Raw genomic sequence first — 23,577 nt, 5'->3', positions numbered from 1 at the left:
GTTATGAATGGAAGGACCAACTTAATTATAATATGAACTTAATTCCCATGTTTAGTGCAACCCTTTTTGTGCTGATAACAAGGCAAAGATCGCACTTTGTAATTAAAACTTCTCTCGTTCACTATTCTGAATTAAAGAAATGTACAATTGAGTTGGAAAAGAATAGGAAGGAGAGAGATTAAAAACAACTACGTGTGAGGGTAATATGGAGGCTGAGAGGGACCAATCTTTAGCTTTCCTCTCTGACTGGTGTCACTGGTCATGAAATCTGGAACTCCAGTGTTCTATGAATGAACTAATGATATTGCTGACTGAACCTCCTAGTGCACAACGATATTCATCTCCTTTGGAAGTTAAGGAACTTGATGCCGTATGCGAAGGTGAAAAAGAAGAGGAGAACCCAACCAACATGAGCTAGGACTACAGGTAGAAGGAAATCGTGATCATAACCCAAGTACTTCTCAACGAATGCCTTTAATGGCACTGGTTCTGATCCAGGAATTTCAAGAAGGGTGTTTTTATCAACAACTTGTGAGGTGAAAATGCCGTAAATGGTCCAAGCAACTGGAGAAGCCCAGTAATACCACCTCCACCACACAGGAATCAGCTGCAATGATTGGGTAGAAGTGTTTAAGAAAGCAGTAATCAAGGAGCTGACCGAACTCCAATGCATCATGAGGTATTTCAGCAGATCATCCAAAGAAAATTAAAATTGGGAAAAAAAGTATGCGGATTTTCATGAAAAACTTTGTTTTTTGAGTAATATAGAAAAAGAAACTTTGAGTTCGAACTTGCTTACCGGCCTAGCGATGAGATAACCAGAGAACAAGTTCCAGAAACTTATGAAGAAGGACATAAACACGGCAGCGATCTCAGGTCCAGGAGTCAGGGAAATAATCATCATCCCATACATTGAAAAGTAGGTGAAGCTCATGAAAATGAAGTAGTAGAAGTACAAGAACTTGCCCACATTCCATTCAAACCCAATCATTGAGTACAAAAGAAGAGAATATAGAAAAGTTTGGATTGAAACATAAATTATCTCTATAGCCACCTGCAGCAGAAAGGTGTAAGCATCAATTACAAATATGGGGAATCCCTTCAATTATTTTTGTCACGGGGAAATGAAAATGTGATGCACAAAATAAATGATTTCGTTCTCTTACATGAGCAAAAGCATAAGGCAACTCTGAATACATCCCTGCGGCTCTTTCACGGTAGAAAACTGTTCTCTCAGTTGCTATGACAGATTGCACAGCAGAAGCATTAGTGGCTCCAAGGAAAAGAACAGCAGCATATGTAGCTCCCAGAAGATTAATAAGATCATTTCTTTTGTATCTGCCAGCAATAGGAAGAGCAATTAAACTTCTCAAGTGCCCTAATCCAGGTAACAGTGGCATTATGACTTGGAAAATGTAACTCAAGATAAATAACTAGGCATACATTCGATCTCCTCTGCTCCAAAAGACAAGACCAAACAGGATACCAATGATGATTGCTACAACGAACCGGGTATAATTGAATTCTGAGTTTCGCCAGTATGACTTGTGTTGTTTCCAGAAACAAGCCGTGCATTGAGTTATAAAGCTTTGGGAGTATTGAGAGGGGAAAGAAAGATCCTTGGAACCTGGTCGTGGAGTATTAAGTTTTTTTATGAGTTCCTGATTTTTCCTGAGGAAGTGTGAACAAGATTGTGAGAACGACCAACAGCCACTCTTATAAATAGGCAGATTGAGGTAGCAATTGATAATTTGATATGACTAACCGGTAAAGTTCAGAGTTGGCATAAACTTCTGCAAAATCAACTTGAAGTTGAGCTTCTATTGCCTCAGAGCTGATCTCCAACATCCATGTAGCAGGATTAGAGCCTTGTTTGATCCTGGGAACCCCTGGAACAGCCTGCTTGAGATTTTAGACATTAGCTAATGTGGACATTAGCAATTATAGGGCAGCAGAATATTGGAAAATTAAGCGAAGATTTTGTTGGGAGAGTTTTTCTTATATTTCAAAGGGAAAACTTGAGATAATGACTGATCGAAATGGAGACAAACTATATGTAACTCCAACTTGGTGGTGAAAAAAAATTATGGAACGGAAAGCCTATAATGAAAGGAAGACTCGCCTCAAAATATTGCACAAGCTTGTGAGAATTGCGACCAAGAGGTCCAGCATATATCACTTGTCCTCCTCTTTTCATCAACAAAAGCTAGGAGAAGAAAACAAGATCATCATGAAAAAAGTACCATCGTAGATGAAATATAGTATCAATAAAAAAATAAAATTGAGCATGTACTTCATCAAAAGTTTCAAAGATGTCAATGCTTGGTTGGTGAATGGTGCAGACAACAGTTCGTCCTGTATCCACCATATGCCTTATAGCACGCATAACAATGGCAGCAGCTCTAGCATCAAGGCCTGATGTGGGCTCATCCATAAAAATGATGGAGGGATTAGCAACCAACTCTACAGCTATTGTGAGTCTCTTTCTCTGCTCAGTTGAAAGACCGTCAATTCGTGGAAGTCCTACGAGAGCATTCATCAGTGGCTTAAGCTCAACCAATTCCATAACTTCATCAATGAACATCTGCACGAGAGGGGGAAAAATGGAAATAAAGGATGAATTGTTAGAAAATTAAATATTCGTGCAATGCAAGAAAAAACAGTTCAAACAGCATAAAAGAAGTAATGATGGTGAATAAGTGATATGCCTTTCGTGTTTCCTTCTTGACATCCGCAGCAAGACGCATCGAGGCAGAATAGAGGAGAGATTCATAGACAGTAACACATGGTGAATGCATGTCGATCTGTTCACAATAACCACTGACCCGAGCAAATGTGACTTGGTTCTTTGGGTATCCAGAAATGCTTATACTTCCTTCAATGTACCCCATAATCTTCCTTCCTGCCAATACATCCATCAAGGTGGTCTTACCAGCACCGCTGACACCAACTAATGCTGTCAGAGTACCTGGCCTAAAAGCTCCACTCACATCTTTTAGCAGCTGCAATCGGTTTTTCTCAGTCCCTTGTTTCCTCGTTTCCTAGTAAATCCAAGAATAAATATATCAATATGAAGCTTCTTGTTCATTTACATGAATCTTGAAATATGAATTAGTGTACATGAGTTACCACAGGCATATCGACATAATAATTCACATTGTTGAAGGCAAGTGAAAGTGGCTGAAAAGACAGAACCGTTCCTTTTTTATATTGCTTGTTTGGATTCTTGGAATGTTTGTATTCCCCCCGGGAGATTTTCACTGTCAGGTCAACAATAATACTTATGATTAGTAGTTGTTGAATTTTGGCTGAGAAGTATAAAATGATGGCAAAGCCACTAGCACATTTAACCATCATCCGATTTCAGATGACGAAGAACTTCCTATAATGAGTTGAGAGTGGTTGATGTTATGATTGTTCTTCTGATTGTTCAGCAATGTCTAGGAATTCTTCATGGGATTAGGGCACAGTTAGCAGAGTGATTATCAAGATAATGTGAAGTTAAAGACCATACGTCTTAAAACACCAACCTTCAGAAATAGGTGCCAGTTTCCGCGTACCAACATTTTCAGTGTCATCATCCGCAATTACAGCTCTCGAATCGGCAGGAGCTGATAATGAGTTGCAAAAAACTGACTGCTCAATACTTGAATGTCATTCAATATTCTTAACAAAGATGATAGGTTCAAAACACTGACCTACCATTCAAAAATTCGAGTGCTGCAATGAAGAGAAAATTGAAAATAAGAGAGAACCCAAGAAGCACCCCAATGCAAATCCAATACCAGTATTCATCCGTAAAGAATCCCCTTTCCTTAAGAAGAGACTTTCCAACAGTAGACTCATGTGGGCTGCCAGTGAGCTGTGACATATAGACTTGTGTTAGTAAGCCTAGATAGCTCAGAAAATATTTTAATATAATAAATATAAGTATTCACGAGAGAGTTTTCATATGCTTTGAAGAACTCACATTGCCCCATCTGTTGTCGAGAAATTCATTGATAGAAATGGCATTTTGGCCATACATTATAGGAGACAGATAGTAGCCCCATCTCATCCACAACTCTATGTCATCTGCACAACGAAAAGGAAAACGATCCAAATTATTGTGCATCAAAAGTTCCAGTTACTGAGATTCCATAAAATTCAGGTATTAGATTGATACATGCTTCAGAATAATCCAACAATATTAGAACACTAAACAGTAAACAAAATAGAACAATCATTGCCTTTGGTGATGATGAAACCTCCAAGAACAATAACAGTCACCATAGTTAAGAAACCAAGTATGTTCGCGACAAGCAATTTTCTTCCAACCACTGCTATGAAACGGTATAGAGATAGAGTCATCTGATATGTACTGAAGAAAGCCAAGAGCTGTTTGAAGAACCTGAACACAACTGTCATGTATTAAAAGAAGAACCTTTGCCTACATGATCGCGCTTTTATAGAGATCATTAAGAAAAAGGTCTGCACTTGCCTGCTGGCAGCTGGAGCAAAGCCAATGGAGTAATATGTAAGAGTGACCCAAATTCCTGATTCAATCAGTGAGACAGGAATGCTGAAGAGACAAATAGGTAATCCAAAAGCCCATGCAGGATATAGCATTGAACTCCTCTGCTTAAAGAACACGGGAAGTCTGAAAACTGTCATTGTAAGTTCTATCATCGCATTGATTATGAAATTTGTGAGACCGAAGAATAGTGCTCCCCAAAAGTTTGCTGCACCGTTCTTTTGTCCAGCTTTCCTTCCGGTTTTTGAGAAAGCAGTAAATGCAATTATGGCAATGATTGTTATTTGGATAATTTTGAAGATGGAAACTATAGAGTTGCGCTTCATCAGAAGCCATTCCCTTGAAAAGCACGCCTTAAAGAGTTCCCAGTTGGAGACGCCATACTTTTCACTCACTAAAGCATCAGGATGAACTCTAAATTTGTTGAAAGGAACTTTTAGATGTTCTGAAAGCTGTAGGCCAATGTGAAAAGAATTGAAAGCGCGCACGAACTTCGGTACTGAAACATACTCGTAAGGTTGATTCTTTCTGAACCAGTATCGCTCTTGATCCTTCTTGGAAGTTACTTCCAGCAGGAAATCTGCAACCCCCTTCCTTTCAGGGCATTTGAAACCCATATGTTCGAAGAACTCAAGGACATTATCTCGTGGACCCTGGTAAACAATCTGACCCTCTGAAAGAAGGATAATGTCATCAAAAAGTTCAAATGTCTCTGGTGTAGGCTGCAGGAGAGACGTGACCGTGGTCATATCCAGGAGATGGACCATCTTCCTCATGAATTTGACAATCTGGTAAGCGGTAGAACTGTCCAATCCTGTTGAGATTTCATCCATGACAAATGCCCTTGCCGGTCCAACCAATAGTTCACCTGCTTCGTATAACCAATTGCAGTTAGGAATCAGCAGTGATTTTAAGTAACAGACATAAATGGGCAGCTTGGTAGATTCGGCGTTGGTGAAATCCCTGTCAATAAGTTATAGGCATATTCAGCATTCTTAAGAGTTAATCATACCAGTAGTTACGCGCTTCTTTTCTCCACCAGAGATGCCCCTTATCATGTCATCTCCTACCTTAGTATCTGCACAACTATCCAATTTAAGTATCTGTCAAAAAATAATACGATGTTAGGCTTCACACTCAAGGGAACAAGTTAGAACGATAAAAACAATAGAAGTGACAGACCTTCAGAATGTTTTCTGTAATCAAACTGGTATCCTGACAAGTCATGGCTGCAGCTTCCTTACGAATACGAGGATTCGGTTCGATACCTGCTTCTTTCTCCCGTCTCAACAACTCTGAAAGTATTTGATGCCTAGTCCCAGCTCCCATGCATCGTCCTGAAAAATCTAATGTCTCACGAACTGTCATCTGCCCATAGTGGAGTTCATGCTGGCTAATATAAGCACATGTTTTCTGGGGAACAAATTCTGAAAACTCATGGCCGCAGTAGGTGACTTTCCCTGTTACCTGCTTGTGCCCCCACTTAATTATCAACTGTGTGAAAATATAAAAAGAGTGGAATTGAGGAAGACAAACCTTTATGTCATTGTCAAGTTTCCCTGCAAGTGCTTTTAGCAGAGTTGTTTTCCCAGAGCCAGGAGGCCCAAGAAGCAGTGACATCCTAAAAGTAAGAAGCAAATAATGGAGTTCTGAAAAGAATTTGTTGGAAAAAGCAAGTTTTATGACTATGTATTGCATGAAAATACCTTGAAGGTTTTACAATTCCCTTCACATCTTGAAGTATCTTGACAGCTCTTTTCTTTGATGGAGAAAGCCCAACCATCTGAGCAACACCCTATGCACATTAAGAACATAGCAACATCAGGGACTGGAGCCTGTAGAATCGAAGACAAAAATGGATAGTGTTGAAAAGAAAAACTGATTAAAGAATTACCTCAACTGCATTCAAGGTGGTATTAAGCAAAGTTGGAAGTGCTCGGGTCCCAACATATGCTTCTCCCTCAACTGACAAATTCTGAAACCGAATCTCAATCCTAGGAAGCTCCATTCCTACCCTGTGTTCAACAAAACACGACACTCGATTAGCAATACGATTCAAGGTTTGAAACACATCTTGAAAACTTTGGGAGTATACTCGTTGCCACCAACAGAACCAACCTGTCAACTCTTTTCCTTAAACTCCTCCGGTAATCATAGTCTTCCTCGACAATTTTGCATGGACTCTCCATGAATTGCTTCTTATCTTCAGTCCCAAGTTTGGCAACCTCATCAAGCACCATCCTAGGATCATTTCTCATTACCTCCTTTAATGACTCTTCCATCGTGCACCAGGGTGGAGCTAGAATTATTTATTAGAGGAGGTCAAAATTAATATAACAAGACATAATATTTTTTAATTTATTATACATAAGTTGTAAAAGAAATACAAATATATAATGACCTTTGCACAAAGTAAAAGGTTTTAAGCAATATTAAATTGAGTTAAAGCAATGAAGTTAATTTAATCTTCATCGTGAGAAAAAAATTGATAATTTTAGTGGTTCTGTTAAAAATAAAACATAAAAAAATATAATCAAGACAAACCAATAAAATATATCTAATTAATTAAAAAAAAACATCATTATAATACGAATTCAAAATCAAATTTGGTAAAATTAGTAGATCCGAGCAAAAAAAACAAAAAGAAGCAAAAATAATAGAATTATGAAAAAATCTCATCAAATTCTTAACGAATATCTCAAAATAAAACAAAAATAAATTTTAAATTTAAAGTTAGCGATGCTAAATTATCTTGATTTGTTTGATAAAAAAAGAATTAATTGATAGCACTCTACTTCAATCTTTCAGTTTGTTATTTATATTTATATTTTTGTATTTTAGCTTTTATATTAGGACCGAAAGAAAAAAGGGTAAAATCTATTAAGTTAAAAAAGTTATTTATAACTTTATATTTTTTCTTTCCACACGTAGATAATTTTAAAGTCAGTGAACAACAAATATATTTAATATTAGAAGGATCACCTATTTAAATATTACATCTTCTTACACTATTATTAAGAGCAAAAAAACCTACAGAATCAGTCATCACAATTTTTATTTGCAGGCCCCGACTTGCCTCCCCTTGATTCCACCCCTGATCACATGCATGTGTCTCAAGCTCACCAGCCTCTATATATTGTTAAATTCTCCAATTAATTCTTCCTCTTAAACATTAACACCACCTTTTCTGTCACTTGCCCTGAGCAGTACTACTGCTCGTTACACTGTTCTGCCCTGAAAGTCATTTGTTGTCAAAACACCTTCTATTTGTATGGTATAGCATGCACTAATTAATAAGATTTGGTTGCCAAGGAAGGTTTTTTGACAACACCTTCTAGTCAACACGGACTCTTGCATTCTTAAAGAAGCCAAATGAGAATTATTTTGAACAGTACTGGCCTAGAACTTGAGCCAAGTTTCAATCAACAGCACAGGAATTTGTTTTTGACCAAGGAATTGAGCAAGCCATGAAACCCCAAGTTTCCATCAGGGGCGGTTAGCAGACAAATATCGTTAAAACCAGGAGGGCCCTTCTGCAAAGAAAGAAATGCCGTCGGTGACTTGCATTGCAGCCTTTTGCTATCTTTCCATGATAATATATATATCCATGGCTGTTTTTGTGCAAAACGTGCCTTTGAAAAATCAACGTGATTAATTAAAATTTATAATTAAGGTATTAACTCGTAATTTTTTAGTGGCAAATCAAAGAATATTTTAATTCAAAAATTTAAATTCTAATAATGATTTTATATTACACTCTTACCGTGAACAATAAAATTTATATAATATTATTTGTTTAAAGAATGGACTAACGTAAAAATATTTTCTTATTCAAGAATGGAATAATGTAAAAACATTCGGTTACCTTAGGACAAACAATTGGATCATAGGGATCAGATTCACTAGCCGTGCTTTTTTTTTTAATTTAACGTAGGTATCCGGATCAGCTTTTGCGTACCTTAATTAATTGCACGGGCTCTGAAATTAACGACCATGTAAGCCTTCAGTGGCCATCATATGAGCAACCATAGGGCTTGAACTTGAGACCACAAAAAAAACAAATCTTTTAGTCCCAAACTCTTATCATTGGACCACCACCTAGATGATTGCGAGCCGCGCTTCTTAATTTGATCAGTCCATGGCTTCAAGCTGCACCAAAGAACAGCTCCCTGAACAAGAATTTTTCTGCCGTAAGTAGTTATTGTTAGACATGAATTTATAGGCAAATTAAATGGCATCGTGAATAAAAAACATAAATATAAAATTTCTTGTCCCGGCTATATATATATATATATATAAAAGGCATATATATACTTGTAAATGATGGATTAACCTAGGTTCTAAACCCAAATAATTAATCCTTGATTTTTAAATGGATAAAATTAAGGATTAAAAAAAAAGGAATTGATTAATTAAAAGGAGAATAAAGGAAACAATCTTCTACATTCTGCTTCGTGGAGGTTAGTGAGTTCCTCGAAAGCGATATTTTTGCACTATCTCAGTATAAATTAACGATGTATCCGATAAAAAAATATTCTATGAATCCCCTTATTTCATTTTATTACTTGAATCATTAATTCTCTTTAAAACACTATACACATCTCAATCACCATAAAAAGTTATTCATTCAATTATAAAATTAACTTCTAAACTCACCACCTCAAAACTAAATTAATCAATCCAAAATTATGTTTATTTTAGAAAAAAATTAAAAAACTCAAATTAGATTTTACTTTGATTTTAGTTTAATTCTAATTTTTACCAGGTTAACAGATGGATTCTAACTTAATTTAATATAAAATTCAAAACTAAACAAGTTCATATTGAACAGAATGAGCAATGGATTTAATTAGCCAAGTTTTATAGCCATGCACAAAACAAAACACGATGTTTAATCACAATTTTAAGTTAACAATAAAACATGATGTAGAATATTTGATTTCGGCTCTAGATTTTCACGAAAGATTGATGTAGATATAGAGATAGTACCAAGTTTTTAGTTTCAGTTCTTGGATTTTCACACCAGACTTCTTGTTACGAGTTAATTTCGGCTGTTTCTTTTTTGTTTTTACTTTATATATATATAAAGTTTGGTGTTTCTTTTTTGTTTTTTGTTTTTACTTTATATATATATATATATATATAAACTAAAAACAAAAAAGAAACACCAAACTTTTTGTTATATATAATGATATACGGTCGGCAAACTGGAGATCGAAACACCACCTCAGCTTCTTATATTCCCAACTGTCAATTCGTTTATGTCATTCGTTTTCATCGATTAGGCAAAGCTACAAGACTTTCTTGAGAAAATTGCGATCATGAAATAAATAATTGTAATATTTTTCATACAACTGTTGCCCACAGGTGATCACTAGAACACCAAAGGCAAAATCTTCTCAACAGAATTAGTATATTTATCCAAGGTTTCCTATTCAGAGAAAATCAGGGATTTCTAATTAGCATCTGAGATCAATTTTATATTTTAATATCATTATTGCTAGCTTAAATATAACTGGTTAAACAAAAAAAAAAGTTACAGCTATATATTTCAGTGGGAAATTGAAGCTCTTTTGAGGCAAAATTTCCTTCCCTGCGCCATAGAATTGGAGTTATAGGTGTGCCTTTCTGCCCTCAATTACACCATTACGGCTTTCCGAAGCACACTATTCTCTAAATCCAAAGGAGACGTGCATATCTTTTGAATTTCTTGTCAACTTTTCACGCGCCATCTTGTTTCGTGAGCAAGATGGTAATGTTGTAGAAAAGTCTATCGACGATTATTTCAAGCCTAATTTTGTTCTTGTAAACTATAGTTGAAAACTTCACCATTGCATCTAGCAATCATCTTTCGTGTTGAAATGGCATACCAAAGTTGCACAGTATGCTATCATTTATGTCCAATGCATCCCAAATTGGAATATTCGTACAATTTCTGTAGGAGCACTTTAGCCTTCATCCAATCTGTTGGAGAGGAAAAGGCAGATAAAAATAAAGTTGCTTCCTAACAGATAGTGCAACTTCATGGTTAGGATTTGAAACAACCTCGATAGACATCAATCCGAACAGATTTCCCAAATAAGTTCGATATTTTATAGATTGTTAGGATTCGGATTAGGTTCTAGTATGAACAGTAAAGATAAAATTAGGTTTTGAACAAGTAATGTATATTGTTTCACGCGACCCAAAACCCGATGCAAGATTTATTTATGCAGCACCAGCAAGTTTAATACTCAATAAACCATGTTATGACTCGAACAGTTACCGTCATTTTCTGTAATCCATTACTCGCCAATTTTGGGAATCAAAAGGAGCATTGGCTGCGCAACCTGAACCTAGGATGCAGGATAAGAAAATAAGACCTAACAATTGGATGTCCTTAGCTACGAAGCAACCTTTATGCCCTTGAATTTTACAAAACAACTAGCACACTCGACTGGGTTCGGTATTTAACCTGGCATTGTTTCAGAGACATGCCGTGTTTTGCTTGTCCGCCATACATTTCCAAGGATAACATTTAAGATACAGGTCTTGTTAAATTGAATCCAGTTCTCCCACTCCAGGCCAGACAAAACATGAGGGCACTAACAGCACAAGATTTGCTTAGTATAGCATGCTCAAGAAATCACCAGGCATGATGATGCTTTGAGTCCTATTTGGAAATTTCACGTGAGGATAGGGGGTTGTTTGGTGAGCCCAATCTTTTACTAAACTCTGAAGTTATAAATCCATCCCACTTCAAGATTTTGTCAAGAGGGCTCAGCCATAGCAACGTCCAAAACTGTACTAATTGGAGCCCCCCAACCGAACACAAACACACAAAAAAAAATAAAAGGAAAAGGGGGAAACAGTGCAAGTCAAGCATAGCTTAGCCTGCATCAAATAATCTAAGCCTTTAGCCCGAACAAATATATACCTTAGCTAGTAGGGCACGAAACTAACCAGTTTCGCTTGTTGTTCAACCATCCTATGGTCAAGGTCTGAAAAACACTACGAACAAAATGCTTAGTTTCAACCTACATGATGAAATTATGCTGTGCCTTGAGAGTTTTGGTTGCACACGCTATCAATTTCAGTTTCTCAGTAAAAAAAGGAGGCTCTGAAAAACACAGCCTGCTCATGACGAGCATCACCAAATACAACAAAAGTCTCATTCTTCTTCAGTTGGCCGTCCAAGTATCTTTTTCTACATCGAGGACTACATTAGCTACTACAACAAATGCCACACCTGGGCTTCAGATAAGCAGAAAGGTTGTAGCATAAAAAAAAAGGCTCACATAAAGTAGCAATCAATCTCCACTCGCACAGCCTCCACAACCACAATGCACACACTCAACAACCTTCTCTTCCCTCAAATGCTTGGGAACCCTGCACACACAAGTTGTGCCAAAGTTGTGATCCCTGGGCTGGATGCAGCGAAGACAGCACAGTCGTTCATATCCTGGCTGTAATTCAAACAAAGAAACTCAACATCAACAGATTTTCAAATATTCACGGATCAAAAAAGCCATACTTCATGCACTACACATTCAAAATTGCAAATCCAAAAGCAAAGTAATAGAATTCAAGATGAGCAATCTAACTCACATGTGCATCAAACTGAAAGACAAACCAAATATAGGATCCAAAACTTGCAATTTAGCTCATCAACAAAGCATACTAAATTAGCAACTAGCTCAAATAAATATCAAACTCACTCAAATATTATTTGAAACCATTGATTGAAGTGAACACTAAGATAGCATTTGGTTAGCGTCCCTGGATAGAAAGGACATAAACATATTTGATTTATACAAGGATGGAGATGGTGTCTCTAAGACAATTTTAGAGTGAATTTTATCCTAAGGATAAGGGGACATGCACCTTTGTCCTAACTATCTCGTCTTTTCTATCCTGAAATTTAGAGTGAATTTTTATCCCAAGGATAAGGGGACATGCACCTCTGTCCTAACTATCTCCGTCTTTTCTATCCTAAAATAATAACCAAACGTTGCCTAATAATGCATTGGAAGCGTAAATTCATACACATTGAAGTGCATTTTATTGAAAGGGAAACATATTAGATGCGTGACAAGCTACAAACCCAATCACTTTTCTTACAAAACTCTGGCCAAGTATTTGTCAAACAAAAACAAATATCACCAATAAAGCAATTATAAAAAAAGTAAAAGCCATAAAAAAACAGCGAAAAACTAAACAAACCTTCTTCCATTTAGCGATTAGGTTACGATCCCCATAACCTTGGTCCAAGCAGAACTCATAAAGCTCCTTAGATATCTCACTCCTTCTATAATAAAGATCATATACATATCGGCTCTTTTGATGTGTGATTTTGAAAATAGGCCACAGAGCCTCACACTTTCTCTTTCCATCATGTGGATCAAGTTCCGCTGTGAAAACATATATAAAAAAAAGACAAAAATAAAAATCCATCAATCAACCAACAAAAAATAGAAAATAAATTAATTATATAATTGGATATCTAACCAACCTTCCCTCATCTTCCCATCGAGTTCGCGAAGCGTAGGCTCGATTAACTCCCATCCCTCCGGGTATTTGACCCTGTTTGTCCTCACTTTCGGCATTTTGACACTGCTTAGTTAGAAACCTAAAAGCAGTTAATATAATTCAAAATAAAATTATTAAATTTAAGATTGTCAATTTATGATTATAAAAGCTGAATTAGGGTTAGCAATTGAGTTTAAGAAACGAAAAATAAGGAAATAAATACAGGAATCATGTTTTGAATAATTAGGGTTTAACGAAGTGACCTCTGTTTGCTTGCCTAGCAGGATTATTTTGTGATTAAACCAGGAAAAAACAAAAGAAATTAAAAGAAAGTTCGAGAGAGAGACGAAGAGTGAATTAGCTTACCGCTTTGCTCTGGATTTTATTTGAGTTTGTACGAGTACGCGAAAGAAGCTGACCTTGTACTTAGATTTCTTTTTATTTGTAAATAAATAAATAAACTAAAGGTTTTATTTTTCATAAAGAGAATTGGGCCAGATAATGGATCCACGGCCCGGAAATAAAGGTTTTGGGTTCAAAATGGATACTATTCCAGATGAAAAATCAATCTACGAGGCCCATGATAAGCGTGTCAAGCGTGTCATATCCGAAGTTGGGTTTGGCCGTGGGTTTCTTTTAAAAGCATGTTGAAATGGATACCTGCTCGTACAGTTTTGGTTCGCTTTTCAATGGTTCAAATATCAATGTAAAATACGAAAAAAATAGGAAAAAAATTTCATGAAGTATGGTTCACTTAGAAAAATAAAAAATAAATAAAATTCATGATCCATAAAAAATAATAAAATATTTATATTTGATTTATAACTAATAGAATATATTGTTGAATTGTTCAATTAAACAAAGAGTTGAATATCTATGAGATGCGAATGCCAACAGGCTGAAAGTTTTGGAGAGGTAACCACAAACGAGGTACCAGGAGGCAGTAGTACCTGTATAATGATCACAGGTTGAAGGCTTGGCAAGTGCATCTTAAAGAAATTAAAGCCATAACTCAGACATGCGAGTTCCAATTAAAGCAACTAATTCATGAAAGATTGAAATTTCATAAATGTTTAATCGTTACCTTTGCATGAGCACAAACTACAGGTTTAACATCCAAAGCAACATTCACTTCCATTTCTCTGGTAATAACACAAGACAAAGGGACAAAAACAGATCCCTGATGACCATGGGAGTTTGACATTAATCTACTTCGTGATAGATAACATGCAATTGCTTTAAATCACTAATGAAATGTTTGTGCAGGATGCTGAAGGTTGGACCAACCAGCATTTAACCGCAAGTTAATTTTTTTCAGCCAAAATGTTGTCCAACAATGATTCACAAGCATCTTCAAGTAGATCCAAAACCTGTGATAAAAAAAGAAATATCATGAGGTTATTGACAAACAAAATGCACTTGAGTTTCTTTTCTGATATGGACAGTAATCAATTAAGAAGTTTAGATAACTTCTGTGTCTATACAAGCGTACAATTTCTATTGTGCAGAATGGTCAATGCTTCTATCATGAGAAAATTAAAGCAGGCAAGTTAAAGAGTTTAAAACTTAGATCAGGTACAAGCAGTTCGGCCTACTTTCTAAATGAATGCAACACCATGGGTCACAAGGTGAGAGAAGTTAAAGTAGGGAGTGTTAAGAAAAGCAATCCTGTAACAAATACCGGAAGCCATAAGTATGATCTATAATCCAACGTGCATTGAAAGATCAGCAAGCACATCAGCAGTCCGATGAAGAGGCAGCTTCTGATTTGAAATAATATAGGTAATAAGTAAAGAAAAAAATATATAACCCAAGAAAGCCTGTATACCTTAGCTCTCTCTTTAAGCGGCAGCATCTATATTGAAGTAAATCTCAGTTCATGTCTTTAAAATAAACTAATTCAATCACATGACATATTGTTCTAAATGCAGTTTAATGAAGAAAACAATCAAGCAACTTAAGTCCTGGCATTGAATACTTTATCAAGATTTCACTATTTTTCAATACGAGCTCTGACCATTTAACTCAAAATGCTCATGCATTACCTTCTCAAAACCCTGCGATCCACCATAGTAAGGATCCGGGACTTCGGTTTCTTCATGTTTCTTACAAAAAGAACACATTAACTTAACCTGCGAAAACGAGAGAAACATATGAGACTTAACAAAACAACCTCTATGCTAAAATTCATACCAAAGCCCTATAAGTCTTTCACTAACCTTCTTGTGTGCATCATCAGGAAGTGTCTCTCTAAATTTCCATCTATTAAAAGCTTCCATTATATCCTCTGCACAAAGCCCAATTCAAACATAACAATATATCATCAAAAGAATTAAAGAAGCTACTAAATGGGGGGGTTGTTGTGGGGAACATTTTTTGTACCTCTATTTTGCTTGTCCATAGCAAGAATGATATCAAAATCTCTAAAATCAGATGGCCGAATCGGCCTTGATATGGAAGTTATCTCAACCCCACGCCTTTTAGAAGCTGCCCTCATTCTTGGGTCAGCTGGATTACCCTTTATTAACCACGAAAACAACGATGTTGCTATTTTTCATCCTTTCTCTACAATCAAAGCAACAGAATTTTAGAAACATATTTGTACCTCATGGTAATCAATGGTGCCAGCAGAGTCAATCTTGAACTCAGAATCAAGTCCTCTCTTTTTAACAATATCAGTAAACACACCCTCAGCAGCTGGACTCCTACAAATGTTGCCTAAACACACAAAGAGAACAGAGAAAGGTTTGATCTTTGTTGAAGAAGCCATTGATGATGATGATGCCTTGATCACTAAGGACCTGAAATTGATAGCTCCGCTTGTGGGGTTTTTCTGATGATGATGATGATGGGAATATTGGAGAAATGGGTGTTTATTGATGAGAGGAAGTGGGTTTTTTAGAGAGAGGATTTTGGTGGCATTGTGGCAGAATTGTAAATTTAGAGGTGGCTTTGGAAACCTGGTATTAGTAGCACTGATGTACAGGGTAGTTGTTGATGTCCTCGCCATCCCTCCTGTGAGTGTGGAGGTGTTGCGAAGGATATTAGTGAGACGATGATGTTCAAGAACGAGAGCGATTTGTTGTGTTGGATTTTGGTTGGCCTTAAAATAAAATGGGCTGGTGATGGATATGTGGGTCGGGACCGTCGGGTTTTTTTAAAAAAATAATTTTATTTGAATATATCTTCATGTTATTTTGCATATCAATTAAAATTAAATATTTCATCTCAACGATCTTAAAAATACAATAATTCATCTTAAAAATACACTATCTTTGTCGACATGATGCATCCATATTATATATATAAAAAAAAGGCTCAAATTCTATCCACCGATATTTACTAATAAAAATATCTCTCAAAAATTATTTGTCTCTCTTTTTTTGTGTTTATTTTGAATGTTAATAATTATAATTTAACATCATAAAATCTCTTTTAAAAACATGATTAGACCAACATTGGATCCCTCTACATCAATCTATATATAAATGCTGGTTTATCAAGAATATGTAAGATAAGATACCATGCTAAGTTGACTGTCACGTCGATAGAATAAGATTTGAAGGAATTGCAGAAAGCTAAAATATTGAAGGATTGCAGAAAGCTAAATACAGCAGAAATATGGTTAAACCATGGAGAAAAGATACGCAAACTGCACAGGGAGACTGATATGCTCAGATAAATAAGAGAGCAATGCTTCTTCACCTCCACATTCTCAATTACTTTCCCTCATTTCACGTTTCAACTCTAAACTAGAGTTAAAGGTATACATATATCTCATACTTAATAAGTTGCCGCCAATTTTCAGAATTACATTTACACTATATGCCATAAAGATATATTATATATAGTTACAATAATGATGCGAAACCTCATTTTTAAAAAAGAAAAGAAAAGAAAATCAAACATCTTTCCTTTCTCACATCAGATAATTCCAGGCTAAAACATCTCAAACACTCTTTGCTCCTCTGTATCCTTGACATCCTTAAACTTAGTGCAGTCCTTGTTCTGAGAGAATGTGATTGATGTAATTCCAGCATCGCAGTGTTTAGGCAGCTCTGGTGGAATTGTACACCGTATCAGAGCCCAATTAAGGCCGTCGAAGAAAGGGTGCTGTTTGATCTCTGCAGCCCCTTTGGCAGATCCTAGCCGATTCTCAGGTTCCTTTATCAACAATCCTCTAATCAAATCACGTGCATGAAAACTAACTATAGGGCTGCTGGGGAACTTGAGGCTTCGTGACACAACGTTGGACAAAGTTTCCTCATTTCCTGAGCCCTTGAAAGGCGTTCTACCATATAACAGCTCAAACAAGAAGATTCCAAATGTCCACCAATCAACAGCACTGCCATGACCCTCACCTTTGATGATCTCTGGAGCCAGGTATTCGTGAGTTCCAACAAAGGAGTTAGAACGAGCACTTGTTGGCTCCACTACCACCTGTGGCAGCGGACTGACTTGAGCAGCTAGGTCAGATTTTAACTTCTGAGATTTCGCAGCAGCAACTGATAGAAGTCTTGGAGTGAAACATGATACATGCCAGGCTGGATGGAGGCAGAAAGGATCAATGCAGCTAGCTTCAGAGCATGGACTCGACATCTTTTTTGCAGGCTCTTCAGCAGGTGTAGATGATTGAAGCAGAACTGGATTAACAGCACACCTGAGTGATAGGTCAAAATCTGAAAGCATGATGTGCCCATCCTCTCGGACCAGAATATTTTCTGGTTTTAAATCTCGATAAACAACTCCAAGCATGTGCAAATACTCCAGTGCAAGGAGGACTTCAGCAACATAAAACCTACAAACATGATTTTGTCAGGATGGATTGAAGAGACAAGGGGTAAAAATAAGTTAACAATAGTCAAGTACGAGCAGACCTCTTCTAGTGTATTTACTTCTCTATCAAGGTTATTTACAACTGTTTGCTCCTCAAATCAGGACTGGTTTTGGGCAGTTAAATGCTGATCCTTCTTTAGTTTATATTTTAATAAATATCACTACGATGGAGCACAATTCATATAGGAAGGACATAAGCACCCCTTTTTTGTTTGTGTGTGTGTATGGGTAGACATGGAACAAATTTCTGGCTACCAATCCATTCCATCTTTTGATTGATCAGTTAACGGCATCTGAACTTCTGAAGCATAAAAGCAGAAAGACTACACGTGTATCCATTGAAAAAACACATGGTAACAAATAGCTCCAGGAAGGACTTGAATTACTTGAAGCTCTTGAAACTTGACAACGAAGTATAGACATGACTTACAAACAACCCAGAGATTGGGTCCATGCATTCTGAAATTGACATGCACTTTCTACTTAGTATGTTCCAGCTATGAGAGAGATGAAGGGTGACGTTCCCTAGATAAGAGCCCCCGTCAAATGCTCCACTTCTTTGGAGCACAACAAGCTGGCTGTCCAAATTGTGATGTGACGTAGCAATTAAATCACCAGCACACCTTCACATGTATCCATTCACTATACCTTCTATAACTAGCTTCCCCGTAAATTCATTTCCAAGAATTTGGTTTTTAAAACCTGCTGCATATCACCATGTACCAGTAAGACTGTTGCTCCATTAATTTGCTTCCCACTTACCATCAAGGCACACCAAATTCATAAGAAAGGCAGCTACTAGAGCCCAATTGATTATGAGTCCCCAACCTTGACTGTAATTTCAGGTTTCCCATAAACTAACCTATCTTAAAGTAATTATGCCCATCATTTTCAACCTACAACTCCCCCCCCCTCCCCCTCCCCCTCCCCTTTTTATAGGGATGAAATGCTAGGCACAAACAATTTAACAGCCATGATGATCGATGAATGTGGAACAAGTGTTCGTGTGTGTGTACATGCGTCTGTGAGAGAGAGTTTGTGCCCTGCAACCCACCAACGCCCCACGTGTGTGAGGGGGAGAGAGTGAGAGACGGAGAGAGAGAAGGGTGTCCAAGTTGCATAATATGCAGCTAAAAAGATTGTTAAGTCGAATAAAATACGCTGCAAAGCCTATGCCAGGAAAATTTGCGAGAACCTAAATAGAAATTAGTACCTTGCGGCTTGTTCAGCAAAACTCCTGCCAGGTTGTTTCTGCCGCAGCACATGCAGATCTCCACCAGGACAGTACTCCATAACCAAGCACGAGAGTTTATCTGACACAAAATGGGCATATAATGTAGGGAGAAAAGGATGGTCCAGCATCTGTAAAATCTTTCTTTCAGTTAGGGCCCTAGACATCTTCTTCCTGCTTGCCAAATAGTCGTTGTCCATCACCTTCAAAGCAAATAGGCAATTTGTACCACTTAGCTCAGCAAGATAAACAGACCCAATATCCCCACAACCAAGCTTCTTGATCAGCTTAAAATGTTTCAAACAAAAGCTTCCATGCTGCTTCTGAATATGGCGAATGGCTTCCCACCTCACGTCCTTTGACATGTGAGGCCGACTGCCACTACGACTAGACCCGCTTAGATTGCTATCATCACTAATACTCGTGCTACTACTATAGTCACCAATACTACTTTTTGAACTTTGAGAGAATTCCCCCTTCTCTCTTGATCTTGATCTTTCATCAACCTTTGTCGATATAGATCTCGTTCTGTTAACACCATTCAAACTAGAACCCAGCCTGCCTGAACTTGTGTCAGCAATGATTGAATTGTATTCAGTGCTGTGATTTGTACTGCTAGAAGCTGGAGAAGCTTTCGCACCTCCTCTCCTTCCACTCTCCAGCATACAGTCATGCATCGTGCTGTCCGAATTGCTTGTACTAGGATTCAGATCATTATTGACTTTTTTATTACTTGGATTAGAACTGCTGGAGGCAGAAGCTGAATCCTGCTTTACTTTCTTCTTAATGAAGTTTTTGCTCCTGAAGATTGGCTTGATGAAGCACGGAGCATTACATACAGAATTATTCACTGTACGACCAGGGCTTGAACCAGACACGGAAAGTAAGGAGGAAGCATGCAAATGGTTTTTCTCCTCTTCTGGCACTGGAGTTTTTACAGAAACTTTGATTGAGGCCAAAGCAATCTCATCTGCCGCTTTTGGCTTCTCACCAACATGACTGGTAAATGAACAATCTGTAGATTTAAGCTCTCCAACTTCTTCCTTTGATATTTCACTATCAAACCCTGTAGGCAGAGGAACAACCTGATCCCGCGAAGAATGGAGAGTTTGATGTGATAACTCCGCCTTGACCATTTCTGAGGATTCAAACATCTTCTCAGAAGAATTTGATGTGAGTTTTTCTGGTACAAGAGAGATTTCTACCAAATTTCCATTGCCTTCATTTAGGGGGAGCCCAGATCCATCAGCCTCAACTACGACTGCCCTGTACAACCTTTTGATAGTTCCCACTTCTGAGGACCTTGATGAACTTGTTGGTCTTGATAATCGCTTCATTGCTGCCATCTCCGACGCCTGAGAGATGCATAATCCCCTCAAAGCTTGCTTCAAACTAACAGGCTCTGAAATTCCAATTCCTGACATTTGAGGTGAACCAACCCTCAGTGGTCTCTTCATAGCTTTCTTCCTTAAAGCATCTTTAACAACTTCATCATTGTGCTTAGTGGAGGTTCTAATCTCAATTGATTCAAAAAGACGATTGATGTCATCTTCAATAGAATACCTATTTCCCAATTTTAAAACAGAATGCTTCCTCGCTTTCTCATCCATTTTCAATTCAAAATCCAACTCTTCATTTGATTCAACAATTTCAGAAATACTGGGCACTGCATCCATCTCCATGGTGTTCACTCAAATACTACAGACAACAAACTTTCCAAAAACTATATTAACCCAATTCTAAAGAAACATTTTGAAGGCAAAGCTGCACAGATATCAGAAAGAACACCATATATCCTTGGAAATTCTCTTCAAACATAACGATCCCCTAATCCAAACAGCCCGTGAAATCCCATTCACTAACCTCAAAAAGGAGCATTCAAACCCTGCCACAATCACCAATTTTCATTGAGAGAATTATTCATTCCATAAACCCCCCCTCCAAAAAAAAACTAACACGAACTAAAAAAAAATACTCTACCATAAATTCAATATCCAGAGCTCTTCATCAGATCAATCAAAACCCCATTTGCAGACATGATTCAAATTTTACCAAACTTGTTTAGGCACTATTTGTCAAAAAAAGATAAAGAGCTTATTTGACCATAAAAAGAAGGGTTTCTTTTAATTTAAGCAAAAGTGTAAAGATGTGCCTACACTTGGCCCTCTTAGCTTTTCTTTACCAACAATTCATGGGACTGACATTGATCAAGCAACCAACATTGAGACACTCGGATAGCTACAAAACAAAAAGGTTTCCCTGTTCCCATAATCCTTTTCATTTCTTATTTGAACATTTCATTTAATACTTAATAATCATATAATAAATACAATTAGTTGTCAAATCCACTGTTCTAGATCTTGTTGGTCATGTTAAATCATCAAACAGAAAGATGTTTTTGTGTCAACTCATGCTTGTATTTTCACTTATCAAAACATGCTTAGATTTTTAAATTAAAAATAAATAATAAAAAAATGGGCGAGAAAATAAAGTGGTTTTTCACTTCAAAATTGAATATCCCAGTTCAAACCCACCGCCATGTGTCTAGTTACAAAAACATAAATCAACTCAAACAGTTCAAAATGTGTAATTACAGATTAGAAACTAGTATTATTATACTCCCAACAAAATTCTAAGAAAAATAATATTATCATTTACTTCATGAATTAAAAAGAAGAAGAAGAAGAAGAAGAAGAGATATCAAATAACCAGGAGTTGAAAGAAAAAAAATATCAAAGCAAAAAAAAAGGGTCCAAAAATAGATACAGAAACAAAAACAGTACGAGTAAACGCTCTCTGTTCTGTTCAAACACACACCAAAAAAAGAAACAAAGAAACGAAAACTCCTTACCTGAAAAAGATCGGAAACGAAAAGCAGCGGCTGGATAACAGGAAGAAGGCGAGAAGGAAAAGAAATAGCAGAGATGATTGTTAGGGTTGGAGTTGGGGTTAGTAGTTAGGGCACGAGAGAGAGCGGTGGGAGAGTGAATGAGGAAAGAGAAAAGTTGGAATGCAAATGATCACGAGAAGTATCAGTAGCTTACTGTTTCTTCTCTTCTGTTCGAGTAGTGATTGGATGACAACGTTGTTAATGACAACATTTGTCAGTGGCCATTCAAGCTCGATAGAAGCGCGTGCTTGCCATCCAAATATTTACTCGTTAGCATGTTGCATATCAGTCCTTGTTCTTCGAGAATCTTACTAGATTTTCCCTATGCTTTTTTTTGTTCTAATAAATTCATCACATATCGATTTCTAAGTTAGAGAAAAACTGGTAAAAGGTGAATATTAAATATTTTTTTTGTTGTTGCAAGATAAAATAAATTGTTTTATGTTTGTTTTTTTTATAATTAATCAAATTTATGCAATATGTTACTTTTGAAATTTCATCAACTAAATTGATTCGTTCATTGCAAAAATTATTAATTATAGTGACTAAGTTCCAATTTGATTTTAAGGATGATTATAGCAATAATAATAACACATTCATGAAAAACTATAATAAAAAAATAATGTACTTAACATCACGGTGCCAAAAGAAAATTACAAAATCTCCTTCTTTACAAATTTCATGCATCAAATGTATATAAAAATCATAATTATTAATTTTATTTTTATTAATAATAACATCAAGTGAAATGGTTGTCATAGCCTATTTATTATTGTGATTGTAGTTGTTTTTTAAAGTATTTTTTATTTAAAAATATATTAAAATAATATTTTTTTATTTTTAAAAAAATTATTTTTGATATCATCACATCAAAATAATATAAAAACGCTAAAAAAATTATTTGAAAAAATATATTTTTATTTTTTTATAAAATACTTTACTACCACAAAAACAAACGAGGTATTAATCTATTTAATATTTATTTTATCAATAAATATATTTTTGGTTTTAAATTTCTTATCATAAAATAAATAATATCATAATAAAAAGAATTATCTAAACAAACTATAAGAAAAAATGACGTGTTCATGGTAAATAATTTTTATAATGTTCAACATGTAATTATCAATAATTATAGTATAAAAAAATTTACAAGAAAAAAAAAACAGAGGAAAAAACATGAGCCAAGTAAAAAAAACGATAAGAATATCTCTTACCAGAATTTTGAGCATCACGGAATTTTTCAACTTTGAATCCCACTCTCGTTTATCTTCCATTAAACGTGTAAACTGCACTCTGATTTTATCAGCCTGCCACGTCATGCTGTCATATGCTATTCATTTTAAACACGATGTCAAACAATCAGTTTCCTGTTTCTTTCTCTGAAATGGCGGAAAAATGAGAAGAACAGTGTGAATTTATATAAAAAAAACAAAATTAAAAAAAAAAAAGAGCGGTACCCAATGCCGTGCATGGTGGGTGGAGATTGTCTACGTTAAGGTGTATTTTAGTCTCTTCGTTTCGTTAACTAATTAATTAATGTCATAATGAAATGAAGAGGACTAGACGCAAGGGAACCTTTTTCTCAACTTTTTTTAG

General features: G+C 36.3%; 4 protein-coding genes across 9 annotated transcripts; all 4 read right to left on the bottom strand.

Moving 5' to 3' along the window:
- Positions 1–337: 337 nt before the first annotated feature.
- LOC133680223 (pleiotropic drug resistance protein 2-like) lies at positions 338–6,795 on the bottom strand. The gene is made up of 20 exons (XM_062103029.1): positions 6,632–6,795; positions 6,408–6,528; positions 6,220–6,308; positions 6,050–6,134; positions 5,696–5,980; positions 5,526–5,616; positions 4,481–5,381; positions 4,230–4,390; positions 3,971–4,074; positions 3,703–3,862; positions 3,561–3,611; positions 3,130–3,260; positions 2,709–3,041; positions 2,294–2,584; positions 2,123–2,206; positions 1,766–1,899; positions 1,444–1,671; positions 1,167–1,338; positions 800–1,054; positions 338–607 (listed from the first exon to the last, which is right to left on the bottom strand). The coding sequence occupies exons 1-20, from the start codon at positions 6,793–6,795 to the stop codon at positions 338–340; spliced, it is 4,110 nt and encodes a 1,369-aa protein (XP_061959013.1).
- A 4,855-nt stretch (positions 6,796–11,650) lies between these two features.
- On the bottom strand, positions 11,651–13,476 carry LOC133680539 (protein BUD31 homolog 2). Of its 4 annotated transcripts, none has more exons than XM_062103544.1 (4): positions 13,388–13,476; positions 13,005–13,105; positions 12,716–12,903; positions 11,651–11,958 (listed from the first exon to the last, which is right to left on the bottom strand). In XM_062103544.1, exons 2-4 carry the CDS (start codon positions 13,096–13,098, stop codon positions 11,803–11,805), a joined length of 438 nt encoding a protein of 145 aa, XP_061959528.1. In that variant the 5' UTR covers positions 13,099–13,105; positions 13,388–13,476; the 3' UTR covers positions 11,651–11,802. The 4 variants fall into 4 exon arrangements, with proteins under 4 accessions (XP_061959528.1, XP_061959529.1, XP_061959530.1 ...); XM_062103545.1 differs by having other exon boundaries at positions 13,005–13,121; positions 13,388–13,470; XM_062103546.1 differs by lacking the exon at positions 13,388–13,476 and adding an exon at positions 13,285–13,381.
- Positions 13,477–14,065: 589 nt separating this feature from the next.
- On the bottom strand, positions 14,066–16,132 carry LOC133680538 (uncharacterized). Its single transcript, XM_062103543.1, has 5 exons — positions 15,627–16,132; positions 15,404–15,539; positions 15,241–15,308; positions 15,067–15,153; positions 14,066–14,391 (listed from the first exon to the last, which is right to left on the bottom strand). The coding sequence occupies exons 1-5, from the start codon at positions 16,029–16,031 to the stop codon at positions 14,326–14,328; spliced, it is 762 nt and encodes a 253-aa protein (XP_061959527.1). The 5' UTR covers positions 16,032–16,132; the 3' UTR covers positions 14,066–14,325.
- A 560-nt stretch (positions 16,133–16,692) lies between these two features.
- Positions 16,693–23,330, bottom strand: LOC133680640 (serine/threonine-protein kinase D6PK-like). 3 transcript variants are annotated; one of them, XM_062103670.1, is made up of 3 exons: positions 23,196–23,330; positions 19,071–20,973; positions 16,693–17,819 (listed from the first exon to the last, which is right to left on the bottom strand). In XM_062103670.1, the coding sequence occupies exons 2-3, from the start codon at positions 20,768–20,770 to the stop codon at positions 16,961–16,963; spliced, it is 2,559 nt and encodes an 852-aa protein (XP_061959654.1). In that variant the 5' UTR covers positions 20,771–20,973; positions 23,196–23,330; the 3' UTR covers positions 16,693–16,960. The 3 variants fall into 3 exon arrangements, with proteins under 3 accessions (XP_061959654.1, XP_061959652.1, XP_061959653.1); XM_062103668.1 differs by lacking the exon at positions 23,196–23,330 and adding an exon at positions 21,940–22,133; XM_062103669.1 differs by lacking the exon at positions 23,196–23,330 and adding an exon at positions 21,069–21,719.
- Between the last annotated feature and the right edge of the window lie 247 nt (positions 23,331–23,577).

The sequence above is a fragment of the Populus nigra genome, chromosome 19 (genome assembly GCF_951802175.1).
Source record: "Populus nigra chromosome 19, ddPopNigr1.1, whole genome shotgun sequence".
Taxonomy (NCBI): domain Eukaryota; kingdom Viridiplantae; phylum Streptophyta; class Magnoliopsida; order Malpighiales; family Salicaceae; genus Populus; species Populus nigra.
The sequence above is the reverse complement of the archived record's forward strand: the minus strand, read 5'-3'. Positions and strand labels throughout refer to the sequence as shown.